Source organism: Thamnophis elegans, chromosome 1, assembly GCF_009769535.1.
Source record: "Thamnophis elegans isolate rThaEle1 chromosome 1, rThaEle1.pri, whole genome shotgun sequence".
Classification (NCBI taxonomy): domain Eukaryota; kingdom Metazoa; phylum Chordata; class Lepidosauria; order Squamata; family Colubridae; genus Thamnophis; species Thamnophis elegans.
In genome coordinates this window covers 145,672,298-145,686,709 of record NC_045541.1, presented here as the reverse complement: position 1 = coordinate 145,686,709, position 14,412 = coordinate 145,672,298, and the positions used below count along the sequence as shown (strand labels likewise).

Genomic DNA, 14,412 nt, shown 5'->3' with positions numbered 1-14,412 from the left:
TACATCTGTATTTCCTTAATAGTTAATAGATTTAAGTTCAGTAGCAGTTTTTTCCAAGAACCATAATTTATGGTTGGTGTGCTCCACCTTGCTTTGATTAGACAATGTTATTTGTGAGGACTCTAGAAGCACACCTTATCTGTAATAGATCCTGCCCTCTGACATGAAGTTCCCCACCAAGATCTGGATGGCCCCCACTCTAGTGTTGACTCTCTATCAAGGCCTTTGGTAAAGGAAAGAAGCAACCTACAACTAAGGAGAAATTTCCTGACAATTAGAATAATTAATCAGTGGAACAACTTTCCTTCAGAACTTGTGAATTCTCCAACAATGGAAGTTTTTAAGAAGAGATTGGACAACCATTTGTCTGAAATGGTATAGGGTTTCTTGCCTGAGTAGAGAGTTGGACTAAAAGACCTCCAAGGTCCCTTCCAACTCTGCTATTCTATTCCATTCCATTTCATTCCATTCTATTCCATTCTAGTGTGAGACTCCCTCGTTTCATTGTACTTCCTATCTTTTTTATTTTTTATTCTACTTCCATAATTATTATGAGCTGCCCAGAATCATTGAAAATCAGGTGCATTTAATGAACATTATTAAATAAAATTATGAATTGAGAGGACGATAAATGAACCAGCTAATTTTTCCTTGAAGCTAGAATTTTCATGTTAACAATTGAAAGTAGTTTTAATGCTGTCTTAAAAATGTTACTTATTAAATACAAAAAGATTAAAGGGACAACAATCCAATGGGAAAAAATGTATTTTTAAAAAATCTCAATGGATATGCATACATGTTATTGAACATTTTGCTCAGCAAGATTTCTTTCACTGAAAGTAATACTGAACAACCTCCAAGATTGGTATGAAACTTTAAACATATCACACTTAATCACACTGAATTAAAATAATCAAAGTAAATATTGTATAAAATTATGCCTCCATCTCTTCTTTTTGTGGCTGCATTATTCAATAACAATAGGTTCAAGCTATTTCTTTAAGGTTTGAAACTGGAAAAAGTTAATTTAGCCAGAATAAATGCTGGAAATTTAAATAATCAGATGCAAAGTCCCTTAAAATATCTTTTGTTAGGGAAATTGGGGTAAATGAAAACAGTGATTTGGAAATATTTATCCTTCAAAGGTATCATCAGAACTTTTAATGAAAGGTTTAACTCTCTCTCCTCAGGGTCAGTTTAAATTAGATAAACATTCCTGCCAGACAGAAAGGAAATAAAAGAGGCTGAGCACAATTCAAATTTTAATTTGGCTTCTGGCAAGATGTAAGGATGGGGTGGTCAAAGGAATTTGCTGCCTGAGTGTTGTTAAAAGGTAAAGATTTCTGGTTTATAGATGTTTAAAAAAATCTGTCTTGAGAGTTGTCAAGAGTGTTTCCTTATACAGAAGGAAATGGGTGCAATTAGAATGACATATTAAAACCTGAACCTGTTCTGAGTACCAGAATAATGTTGCTGAAAATGATAAATTGTTACTTAGAAGTTTGCAAATCAGCTGCCACTCATTCAAAGATCTACCCGTAAACCCTCCTGTGTGCGTTTGCACGTGGCTCAACCATATCTAATAAACTTAAACATTACAAAAGCAGCCAGTTTGATATAATGGTAAAGGCACCAGGTTAGGAACCAGGAATTTTATTCCCGCCTCAGGCACACAGCTAGCTGGATTACCTTGGGCCAGTCATTCTCTCAGCCCTAGGAAGGAGGTAATAACAGATCACTTCTGAAAAACTTTGCCAAGAAAACTGCAGGGACTTGTCCAGCGAGTCTCTGAGAGTTGGACACAATTGAATGGAAGAAAAAATAAATATTAAAAAAACATATTACATCCAGAAACAAATATCTTCCCCAAACTGTACAGTAAGAATGTCAAGCATATATCGACATTAATTTGTACTTCCTGGACTAACAGCTGTCCAGAGTCATTGGAAGATGGGTGGCATACATTTAATAAATTATAATACACAGATTAATCGGGTTTCTTCTCAATAGCACATTTCTTAGTTATAAAACAATGTATAATGTCTATATTAAGGGAAATTGTGTCTATAAAAATGCATATATTAAAGAAAACTTATATTAATGTGTCCCTGAAGGACAATTCCATACAAAAATAAATGCTTATGTGCTTTTTCTTTTTTAAAACATATAAAAAATTAGAAACACAAGATTTAATATATATAAAGCCGATTCATCCAATCCGAGTGGTGGCTGAAATTAAGACTTGCATAGTTGTAAGTATGAAACAGCTTAGAAAATGCCCCTGGGTTGGATAAGTTCTTAAATAAAGAGATGTGATTATTGAAATAGTTGTTCACATAAAATGTAGATAATACATTATCTACATAAAATGTAGATAATGGCTTCACAGCAGAAATAATGTAATCCATTGGTGTTGATCGCATCAGTCCCAGTAACAATGCCAAGTTGTCTCCAGCATCTCAATCAAAGGCTTCCTCTTGAAAATGCAGATCGTTTAACATAAACCTCCATGGTGCTACCTGGAATTAAGTAGGTCAAATTGCTTTGAAAAATAGCAAGAGGACGCCCTGAAGGGGAGAAGAAGAATTGAAATGCTGTGAAAGAGGACTAAGACTATTGACAACAGTATATAAAATCATCCCTACACAGGTTAAGATTAAATGATACAATGGAAATGTTATTGTACTCCAGAAATGCGTTAGTTCCTGGTCACCACAGGATTCCTGTATTCCTATACAGTACACACACACCCAATAAGGGCCAAAACATGTCCCATACCATACTCTAAAGTCCTATAATGTAAATTTCTCTTCTGGCCATAAAGGTGGAGAGAGGAAGGATGGGAAGAAATTGATAAAAGTAATTCAATAACATAGCACTGTGATTCTCAAGGGGGCAGCTAGAGTGTATAAAGTATGTTACAGACTTGAGCAGAATCAATCAACATCTTCAGGGCATATTTAACACATACTGAAGCTTAGTGGGTGTTGTCATCCAAGACATCTGGAAACATTGGAAAAAGCTGCCTTATGCTTTAAAACTGTTTAAAAACAACCTTGCCCACCCTTTCTAGTGACATAAACTTCCTTTTATCTTCAACCAGCTGTGTTCTATATGTAAATGATGGGATATGGAATCCAGCATATCTGGCAGACTCCAGGTTGGGAAAATCTTTAGCCTTACTTCATTTCCTTTTCCTTGCTAATTTGTATACAGGAATTTATTAAATAAAAATAATCTGGTGGCAACATCTGGTTGTCTGGGCTTGGAAATTAAACAAGGCCAGTTCCAATTAGCACTTGGATGGGAAAACACCAGGGAGCACTTGGCCTTCAGGCTAGGCTATTGGATCAGATTATATCTCAAAAGGAAACACTGAAAAATCACCTCTGTACTCTGCCCTAAATGCATGGCTATATTCATATAGCCATCAGGAGTTTAAACATTCAAGCTTTTATTTTGTCCTATAGTGAGATATAGTACCAATAAAGAAGAATATTTATAGCTCAGGGTTGAAATGAGGGCCCCTTGGTGCTCTCTGGGCTTAGTTGTTTTCTTGCGGATGTTTCCCTACCCCAATTAGGTAACATCATCATTCAATGGATGATTGTAATCAATGTTAATTAAAGGTCACGTTGCTTTGGAGATATAGATAAAGGTTATTATCATAAATATTATAAGAGAAGTTCTTATTTTTAGAACTTTTAACTTGGATAACCAAGGTATCCAAGTTAGTATCCAAGGAGAGAAGCAACTTAGAACTGAGGAGAAATTTCCTGGCAGTTAAAACAATTAATCAGTGGAACAGCTTGCCTCCAGAAGTTGTGAATGCCTGAACACTGGAAGTCTTTAAGAAGATGTTGGATGGCCATTTGTCTGAAATTGGTGTAGGGTTTCCTGCCTAGGCAGGGGGTTGGACTAGAAGACCTCCAAGATCCCTTCCAACTCTGCTATTGTATTGTATTTTATACAAAAGTTTGTATACAACATGAATCACTTATTCTGCCTTTGGTAGTTACAAAATAATTTAATCAGAGAGTAAACCAGTTTCAATTGGGAAGGGAGGGAGGGAGGGGATTTGATGTAGCTTCATGATTCAAAATATGCATCTCAGTATAACATATCTCAAATCTGTGTCTGATGGTAGAGGAAAAAAATAATTAAAAATGTATTCTTCAAAAGCTAACAAACTTCGGTTTAAGCAAGAGCAAAATCTGTGAAGCTGATAAAACAGATGAAGCCAACTCATTAAAAAGCTACTTACCTTGAATGTTTTGAATGGTCACTTGCCCCAAAGTAGAACTAAAATAAAAGGATGTGGAAATATCCCTTGCACCTTTTTATGTTTGGTATTTATAAAGCTGTTCATGGTTCTGCAAAGATTTTTGTAATTGCTTTTATTTAAAAATGCTGGTAACCTATTTTGAATCATAAAATCTGCCTTGTTAGGATTCCTGATTATGGTCAGAGCTGTATGCATATGAATGCCCTTTCAAACATTGCAGAAAATATGTGAAGATCTTTGGAAGCAGCTGGTAGTGTTACACTGACATGAACATCTCTTTCCTCCAGAGTTTAAACTTACTCGAATCCAAGTAAAAGCATGCCTAGATCTTCTGTGAATCTTCTATGGATTTTTGAGGAAAAGGCCTAGGTGGTGTTCATAATGCCATCTATTCTCACCTGTCCATGTTCTCTGTGAAGTGATGATAAAATGTTGGCACTGTGGATGGTAACTGCAAATGGAGGCAGCTTCCTCTACGTTATGAACAGACAACATGCATCTCAAAGGGCTATACGAAGGCCAACATTTATAGTCCTCTGTATCCATACTGTGGAATCCCTTTGCAACAAAATATTCTGGGGGGAGGGGAAAAAAGATAAAGGATTACTACTATGTACCTGTTGGAAACTCAGAAGTATTTAAGAAATGAGAAAAATGTAAAGGATGTTTTAAATTTTTTACTCCCAACCAAAATTTATCTTCCCAGGCATGTCTAGCAAAACAATCATAAATCTTGTCTCTCTTACACATACCAGAAGTACTCTTTATTAGCAGTGTGTAAATCCATAACATTTAACTCTTATCTCTTTGGATAGCCTTCATGCCATCCTTGACTCTATTTTTTTCATTTAGAAGCGTATAGAATTTATTACACGAAAAAGCAGGAGTTCCATTCCTCAAGCAGTCCTGCCAGAATTTTCAAGCTCTATCAATATCTCCCCCATTTTAAAAGGATTTCAAAAGAAATCAATAATGAAATAATGAAACTGACATAAGCATACCACCTAAATACTAGAACGTTCAGAATATAAGCCATTACTCAATCCATGGATATATGAAATAGAAAAGGGGCTATGACCACAAACTCCATACTCTAATGTTGCAGTAGACCATCTTTGGAGTCTAAGATGCATTTGGAAAGTTGAAGATTATAATGGGTGTACTTATAAAAATGGCTGCGATGGGAAATCTGCCTATTCATAAAATATCCACCATGGTCAGGAAAATCTTTACCACAAGTGAATTAGCTTCCGCTCTCCCAAAGCTCTCTAATATCCCAAGAAAACACCGGAGCCTAAAAGCATTGTCACAAATAGTCAAAGTTTTTCTTTATAAAATGTCATTTCCTTATATATTGCTTTTATTTAAAAATTTTAAAATATCAGCTGGGGCAGGAGCTCAGTGAGCATTAAGTGAGGAACCTAGGTGTTCATGCCAACCAGCTTGCCAATCTCAACTGCTATAGTTATATGCACAATATTATCTTAAAAGGGAATCAAGCAAGTAGGCTTGGCTGCTTTGAAGTTGATTGACTTTTCAGATGTATATTGTATATAAATAATAACAGAGGAGAACGGCTGATAGACTCATTAGTGTCAGCACAGGCATGCCCTCACTACCCATTATAGGTGTATTAATGCATGAGAGTTGTTCAAAAGAAAAGCACCCAAAATGAAGTAAATTCTACTCAATGCAGTCAGAGGTCCCTTTGTTGGGAAAGCTAATTTTATCAAAATCTCAATGGCTCAAGTCTCAAAGGGATTTAGATTGACCCAGCTACGTCTTCCATTGATTACAATGGGCTTTAAATTAAGCACATTTTAACTGAGTCAGGTCCTTGGGCATTTAGTCTGAACTTACTCGCTAGTTATGAGATCCATACCTTTTAAGTGAGAAGGCTTCTTCTGCAGATAAAGTCCTGACTTGTACAAATGCAAAACTTTTTGGAAAGCTCGTAAAGTTTCATTCACTCCATATCGTAAATCACCTACATGCAGAGGGGAGAGAAATGTTTTAAGGCGAAAAATACTATAAAGCAGTTCTTCTTCATATAAACATTTTAAACGTATCTTTAATATTTTGAACTAGCACGTACCGGTGGCATTCAAGATGTCCTTCAAAATTGGTTGCAAAGCAATGGGTGCAGTATAAGGTAAGAGATAAGTGAAGAAATACCTAAAAAAAAAATGAAGCCTTACATATTAAAACAGAAATCTTCCAAATTTTAGTGAAGACTGATAACAAAAACCCTAAATCTTATAACTTTTAACAAATTGAAACTGAAGCTTCTTGGCTAGAGCTAAATTCAGAACAGAAAAATATATCTTATCCTACTTTACATCAACAATGGCTTTTTATTTATTTTTATCGATACGTTTGTTCCACCCCAAAATTAAACTCATAAATTAATGTTGTTTTTCAAATATGTTTGTTATTGAAATGATTTTCAATATGATCCCTACTTCCAGTTTTGTCCATAAGCCTCCCAGAAGTGAATTGGAACATATTCAAAATATCCCATTTGTAAACACCATTTGCTCAGTTTTTGCGCCTGAGAATTTAATGAGATAAGAGAGGCATCAGTCCATGTGACTTGGCAAGAGAAAATTCATTAACTAATTCAAAGAAACTCACCAATACACTAATTTTAAAGAACTGCCTGAATCTTTGATCCCACTCTCATGAGCTAATTATGGCAAAGTCACCTGCAGGATTTACATATCATGTTAAGCCATAACACACCTTGGCTTATTTATTTATTCAATTTATACGAATTCACTAATTGCCATCTAACTCACTAATTGTCACTCTGGAGATAAAAGAGAAAAAAATATATTCAATGAAAAACAACCATTATCAAACCAATCTTGTCCAACATCCTGGCCAAATGCCAGGGGAGGCCTTTGAGTTTTTAAGCCTTTATAAAGCCTTTATAAAAGACCAGCAGTCTATCATGTATAATATATGAATCCAACCAAGAAATCGTGTTTTAAATAGACATACATTGCAAGTGTCTCTCAACCTTAGTTTCCCAGGGGATAATCAACTTTCTCCAACCTGGTGTTCTCCATATATTAGCTGCTCTGAGAATGAGCTGTGCTACTATTCATTTTATAATAAGGTCAGTCATGTGGGAAGAAGGCTCAAGAGCCTCTTTCACATAAGCGCTATGAGTTTTATCTCAGGAAAATTTTGAACAATGTTATACAGGTAGTCCTTGACTTCCAACAGCTTCTTTAGTGAATATTTAAAGTTACAATGGCACTGAAAAATGTGATTTATGACCATTTTTCACACTTACAACCTTTGCAGTATCCCCATGATACAATACAATACAATACAATACAATACAATACAATACAATAGCAGAGTTGGGACCTTGGAGGTCTTTTAGTCCAACCCCCTGCCTAGGCAGGAAACCCTACACCAACTTCAGACAAATGGCTATCCAACATCTTCTTAAAGACTTCCAGTGTTGGGGCATTCACAACTTCTGGAGGCAAGCTGTTCCATTGATTAATTGTTCTAACTGCCAGGAAATTTCTCCTCAGTTCTAAGTTACTTCTTTCCTTGATTAGTTTCCACCTATTGCTTCTTGTCCTGCCCTCAGGTGCTTTGGAGAATAGCTTGACTCCATCTCCTTTGTGGCAGCCCTGAGAGATTGGAACACTGCTATCATATCTCCCCTAGTCCTTCTTTTCATTAAACTAGACATACCCAGTTCCTGCAACCGTTCTTCATATGTTTTAGTCTCCAGTCCCCTAATCATCTTTGTTGCTCTTCTCTACACTCTTTCTAGAGTCTCCACATCTTTTTTCCATTGGGGCAACCAAAACTGAATGCAGTATTCCAAGTGTGGCCTTACCAAAGCATTATAAAGTGGTATTAACACTTCACGTGATCTTGATTCTATTATGCAGCCTAGAACTGTGTTGGCATTTTTGGCAGCTATTGCACACTGCTGGCTCATATTTAAATGGTTGCCCACTAGGACTCCAAGATCCCTTTCACAGTTACTACTGTTGAGCAAGGTATCACCTATACTGTACCTGTGCATCTTGTTTTTCTTGCCTAAATGTAGAACTTTACTCTAATAAATGTCTCAACGGAAATTTTGGGCTCCATTGTGGTCGTAAGTCAAGGACTATCTGTATCCATACTAATTAATGCAAAGAACACTTTTTCGGATCTGTGTCTGCTATAACGTACATTCTTAGTTTGTTCCTAGTAAGGTTAGCACACTTGTTAGTACTACCTGTTTGCCTGGATCTAAGCATTACTCTAAGTTTGTCCAGTATGTTATTCCCGAAGACTGATGAATTTTCAAAAGCAAACCAAAAGTAGCTTAATATGTGATTTCAGGGGAAAAAGCATTTATGAATGATAACCATGATAACTTTAGTCGAAATACTTCTATGCACCAGGTACTAATGTTTAAAGAATTATAGTAATGTAGAATAACTTCCTCTAAATTAGCACTTTCCAGATGTATTGTGTAAAAGATCCAGAGTTCCAGAAACACTGGTTTTCATAGCTAGAATTCTGAGGATTGCAAATACCAGAAAGACAGTAGTTGGAAAAGTCTGACAAAAAAGGAAACTACTAAAGGAAACTACATAAAGGAAATTACTAAAAATAAATGGCATGTGTGATTATGTTCTTCAGTTCTTCTTTTAAATGTGTCCAACTTACCTGTATGCATTGAAAAGATTCCGTTTCTCATTTATTTCTTTACAGTTCCCATGGCTGGCACATTTGAGAAAGAAGGTTTTTGTGGGGAATTTGAGAATGCAATCTTGATCTGTTTTGCAAGACAGCTCCTCAGTGCTCACATCATCCAGGTCTGTAACTTTCAGGAGCCCATTCACCATAACAAATTGTCTTAGTTGGAAATCTAGAAGAGCAATGGAACCTAGAGGAGAATTTGCCAAGTAATTGAGCAGTTCTACCAGATCCAGACAAATCTGAAAGAGAGATGGTAAACAAATAAAGAGGTTTTCTTACATTATAACATTAGCAGTCTACTTTTCTTTCTTCCTACTATTTTGCAGCTTAATGCACAATTCATTGGAATTACAGCATGCCATCTGCTATGGCAAAAACGTAAGCTCTTAGTGTATATGTTCATCTAATGTAAACATGTAATGGAATTAGTCAATTTCCCCATAAATATACATTCTAAGTTGAACAGACTACTAGTAGTATACTGTAGATAAGTTGCCTTTGAAACAGTCCAGAAATGTCAGTGCAGAGAATTTTCTCCTGCCAAAATATGTTTACAGATATATTGACACTGATGTGTTACAATACTAAAATCTTCCAGGCCCAAAGATTTATATGAGCTAGAATGTCTGCAGGAATGGCACGTCTATAGGATTTACACAGAAGTTTAACATCATATTTTAAAGAGCAAAGATCTTCCCCAGACCCTTCCTTCTATCATGGAATGATTCAGGATTGGGTTTATCACTACTGATAAAACCCGCTTTGTCTTTCTCCTTACTTTAAATCGCTCTTCCCAAGGGAGCTGCAGAAGCTGAATCATCTCCAAAGGGCTTCCAAGCTCCAACATGGAAACCACTTTCATTTCTGGATATAGGCTATTATTATAGCATTGGCCATGCAGCTGTCAGGAGAAAAACAGAATGAAGTATTAATACAGATGCAAAATATAGAAATTATTCTTAGAAAAAAACAAATATATTTTGCTAATGGTAAGAAAGGCCAAATGAAGACTTGTTTAAAAACTCAATTGCTCTTGCTACAGTAAACGTATGCCTTACATTACATAGTTGAACCCAAGCATGGTGGTAGAAGTTATAATTCATCAAGTTAATTCATCTGCATCTTGAAATTGAGGGTTTATACCTGCCAGATAACTCTTTATTCTTACTTATGTTTATTTACCACAAAATCAAGCAAGAGTAATTTTCTTTCAAAGAGAAAATTGCTTTTTGTGGGTTTCCTCCAATTACAAGTTCTGTAGGGTCATAAACAGTAATCGGACCAAGAAAGTGACAGGTAACCATGGGAGAGGAAACATCTTGAGGGCTGCTTGCACCAGAGCCCCAGGAGCCAAACTGGGCTGCCCGAAGAAAACTTACAAGCAAGGCATATAAGCATGAAAATTTTCCCATTGCTGTTTCCCAACATATAGTATTCCAGAATGGAACCCTGTGACCCTCCAAGAATTTAAATATGATATTTTTCATTATTGTTCTTTTTTTTTTTTTTTGACAACGGTATGGCAATGGTTTATCTCTGCCTTTCTCTGACATGCTCTTGTCGACTTCTTAGTCTAACCAACAGTCTTAAAATTCCCATATGGTCATCAATCCAAGAACTGAATAAGGCCAACCATGCTCAGTTTCCAAGAAATTGGAAAGAATCAGCACAGCACTTTTAAAGGCTGGGGATGTCCAGGCGTCACAAGACTAACAATGCCAGCAGCATCAACCAGCACCTTCAGTAGGAAGGATGCCACACACTTGCAGATTATCAACATCTCAAGACTTGCAGATTCATCACCACTGTGATACTCAAGAGGTTAGGCAGATATTTGTGAAACATGGCCACCAAAAGCCTAACTCACCATTGATTTCACTAATCATCTTTAAAATCATTAAACTGCCTTCATATTTTAGAGTAGCAAATTTCTGGAGATTACAAGGCGCATGTTGAAGTACTTGAATAATATAGCAGCAATCCTGCATTTTACCCCAAATATACATTGTCCCCTCCAACAAATCCATTAAGTTTTTTCAGTTGATCAGTCATTACCTGACTGATTTTATGTGTGTTGTACCTAAACCTACAACAGATCCCCATTAAACTAATCAAAGGAATTTCAAAATAGGCATGCTTGTTGCAGTGCCCACAAAACAATTCACAAAATAAAATAAAATATAACTGTAACATTTCCTCCTAAAAACTAGGATTGGCCCACACTCAAAACAAGAATGTTTGCGTGGCCACATCTGGACATGTGATAATCAGTGGACTCATTAATTTTATTTAAAAATTTATATGCTACTCTCTGTCATAAGTACTCAACTTATATTGATATCCATTCCCAGTATGACAATGAGCTACACTAATCGGGGATATGAAAGCAGGATTGGGCTATTACCTCACATTATGTAAAGATCAATAATCTTGGATTAAGCACGTTCAACCATCACGTGGTTGAAAGTGGGAAGAAGGGTAATTAGTAAGATATCTTAAGAAAGGTATAGCATTTACAACTACCCAAAACATCCAGTTAGGCTCCTAGGCTGGATCTCCTGCCTTTCTTTCCGAGCGCGCAGGCGGGTACTACGTGCCTTGATGATCCCTTCGTGATCCAGAGTCTGCAGCAGGATCGTCTCCTTCAACAGCTTGTAAGCAGCGAGCTGGAAACAACCTTCCGCGTGGCCGTAGCGTTGAACACAGCGACTCACGTCGCTGCCTGCCCAGTGCACGGATTTCAGGGCGATTTCCTCGCCACTGGGCGACAGAACTGCTCTCAGCACCAACTTCGTGATGCCAGCGCCTACCACGCCCACACCGCTCAGGCCGCTCAGTTGCGCGCAACCCAAAGGCTCTGCGACCTCTGCGCGCCTTGCGGCGGACGGAGAACCGCGCGCTTGGGCAGAGGCTGCCAGGCAATTCAGGTCTTGCTGCCGCTGCTCCAGCTCCCTCATCAAATCCAGAGGCGGCTGGGAATCGAAGAGCTTCCAGGGGCCCGAGAGAACAAGGGCCACGGTCAGCAGAACGGGCGAGATCAAGAGCGCAAGGAGCGCCTCAGGACCCGGCATGGCGAAGAAGGAACGATGCAACGCACTGGCGAGCAGCTGGCCCGAGTATAAGGCTGAGTTTGGTGAAAGGAGAAAGGTGAGGCTTCAGACAAGGAGGCGGGTTTCCAGCAAGGAACTGCCCACCTCTCAGACTGGCCTTGCAAACGATCGGGTAGAAAGCAAGATTGCAAAAGTAAGAGCTCTCCGCCCCCAAATTATGCACATACGCGATTTGGAGGACTCTCTCTCTCTCCCTCTCCCCTCGGGGCGGGGGATGGGGGGGGCGAACCCAAACCACCTTTTTTCTTTTCTCCAGTGGCAAGGTGTAATGGTGCGACGACTGTTCCAAGAGGGGATTTGGCTTGGCTATGAGGTTCACATGGATTGATTAATTGCAAATATCACTTGAAGATGACCCCCCCCCCCCCGACATCCAGTGGTGAACGGTGGCCCATCGCCTATCTTGTCAACCCTCCGGAATAAACCCTCCAATTTTTTTTTTCAAGCTCAGAGAGCAATGCCTTTCGATCGACCACTTCACACATGCTGGTTTTGAAAAGCTTGGGTTATAAGTATTAAACAAGGGCATTTGGGAGTGCTCTTCGTCCCCTCCCCTTTTAATTTTACAGTTGTTGCTGGAGGGATGAGAATATAGGAAAACCTTCATCTAGGGAGGGGAAAAAAACACTTCAAAGTGTTGCAGAAAAAATTATGCTACTTACTTTGAAATGTTTGCCACAAACATTTCAAGGTTATTAGAGCTCCTGCTTGTTATTGAAGGTATAGATCTGTCGAAAGGTGTGTGCATAAAGCCAACCTCTAGCAAACTGCAGTTTAGAAGCTCAGTCTGCCTTGGAGAACAAGCTATGGTTCTTGGTGTAAGGACAGTATGCAAATCAAATAACTAGTAAAATAGAGTGCAAATGCAGAATATGAAGAAAGGATATGAAGCCTGTCCTACCCCATAGCTGTGGAGAAGGCTTCCAAGGCAATCTGAGAGTCCACAATTTTTGTCTGTGGGATAAGACTTGTACCCCATTGTTGTGGTACTTTGGTATCCCTCAGATTTCATCACACTTTAAAAAGTAACAAGGTAAATCTCTTCCATTCCATTGCCGTTTTTTAAAGCTAGGATTTTGGAATTATTTAAACAAAACGTTTTAGGGTGTTTTGAACAATATCAATGGATGTATATTGCACTCATGTTTTTGAGATAATACAGGATTAGGAACAGTCTTTGGGCTGTGTTTTACCCCATAGTGAAATGACCTCTTAAACTGGCTTTGTTTAAGAGAATATGTTTTAGTTAAAGCATTTTAGAATTTGTTTTTATGGATTTTCCAAAATATTCACCCATTGTATTATTACGGTATTTTGGGGAGTATTCTAAAGTCTAATTTGCATGAAGATCCTTTAGTTTTATTAATAATGTTGTGCCTATTTTTATTTATATACACTTATAATAAATACCTGATGATTAATTTCCAATTGCACTGCTCAGAATGCTTTAAACTGGGGATGCATTCTTAACATTCTGTCAAGGATTACAGTTACAATTGTACAAATGAAAATTACTTTTGTGAAGCTTTTACTTTTTCTTACAATAAATTTCAAGCATTTGGAACTAGGAAAGGCTTTTCTTTTTATTTCAAAAAGAATAGGGATTCTCAAGATGCTATTTCTTGCAGTTTTCTGAATATATGAAGTGTGAAGATAGATAAGTGGAAGAAATACAGTATAAGAATTTACATATGAATTTAAAGGCACTGAGATCTATCAGTATGATTTGCCATATTTTAAGACGTCTACAGCATTCCTGTTATATTTTTATTCGACTTTTCTTGTACCCTTCCTAGAAAACATTGCCTTAGTCTCTTATGCATATGAATGAAATCTGCTTTTACAATTGGGATTTTTTTCTGAACATGTAACTAAGTTCCTATCATTACAATTATTACACTATTCAAACATATGGAAGAAAAACATTCCTTCGTTAATATTGGAAAATATTATTAGAGAACTATTATAAAGACTCCCTACATTTGTGCACCTGGGCTTTAAATGGACTTGACAATCTGGCATTATATTGGCAATGAGAAATAAGTCATTGAACATATTTCTCTGGAAATATATTCTGTAATTTATTCTTCCACTGACTGTAACAAGTCTTAAAAGATCCCCTTTCATTCCAAATTGATTTTAAATGCAGGTTGCTGCTCTGGAATGATAAACATATTTTTAATTTACAAATACTGCTACTTAAAAATCTTTCAGATATCAAATGAATATGGAAAGACCAAATCAAACTCCCACATGTTTGGCAACAGAACTCTAAGTATCTTTTGCATAGAT

At 37.3% G+C, this 14,412-nt stretch overlaps 1 protein-coding gene across 1 annotated transcript; it reads right to left on the bottom strand.

The window, feature by feature from the left end:
• Positions 1 to 1,987: 1,987 nt before the first annotated feature.
• Positions 1,988 to 12,081, bottom strand: LOC116506220 (extracellular tyrosine-protein kinase PKDCC-like). Its single transcript, XM_032213872.1, has 7 exons — positions 11,608 to 12,081; positions 9,789 to 9,911; positions 8,978 to 9,249; positions 6,381 to 6,460; positions 6,168 to 6,272; positions 4,684 to 4,860; positions 1,988 to 2,064 (listed from the first exon to the last, which is right to left on the bottom strand). Exons 1-7 carry the CDS (start codon positions 12,079 to 12,081, stop codon positions 1,988 to 1,990), a joined length of 1,308 nt encoding a protein of 435 aa, XP_032069763.1.
• Positions 12,082 to 14,412: the final 2,331 nt, after the last annotated feature.

Bases quoted from the DNA above. Each gene is read 5' to 3' on its own strand.
- LOC116506220 (XM_032213872.1), bottom strand. From the start codon at position 12,081: ATGCCGGGTCCTGAGGCGCTCCTTGCGCTCTTGATCTCGCCCGTTCTG. The intron at 9,250-9,788 runs GTAAGGAGAAAG...TCTCTCTTTCAG, and splicing joins CTTGGGAAGAGCGATTTAAA to ATTTGTCTGGATCTGGTAGA. The intron at 6,461-8,977 runs GTAAGTTGGACA...TTTTTTTTTTAG, and splicing joins AATCTTTTCAATGCATACAG to GTATTTCTTCACTTATCTCT.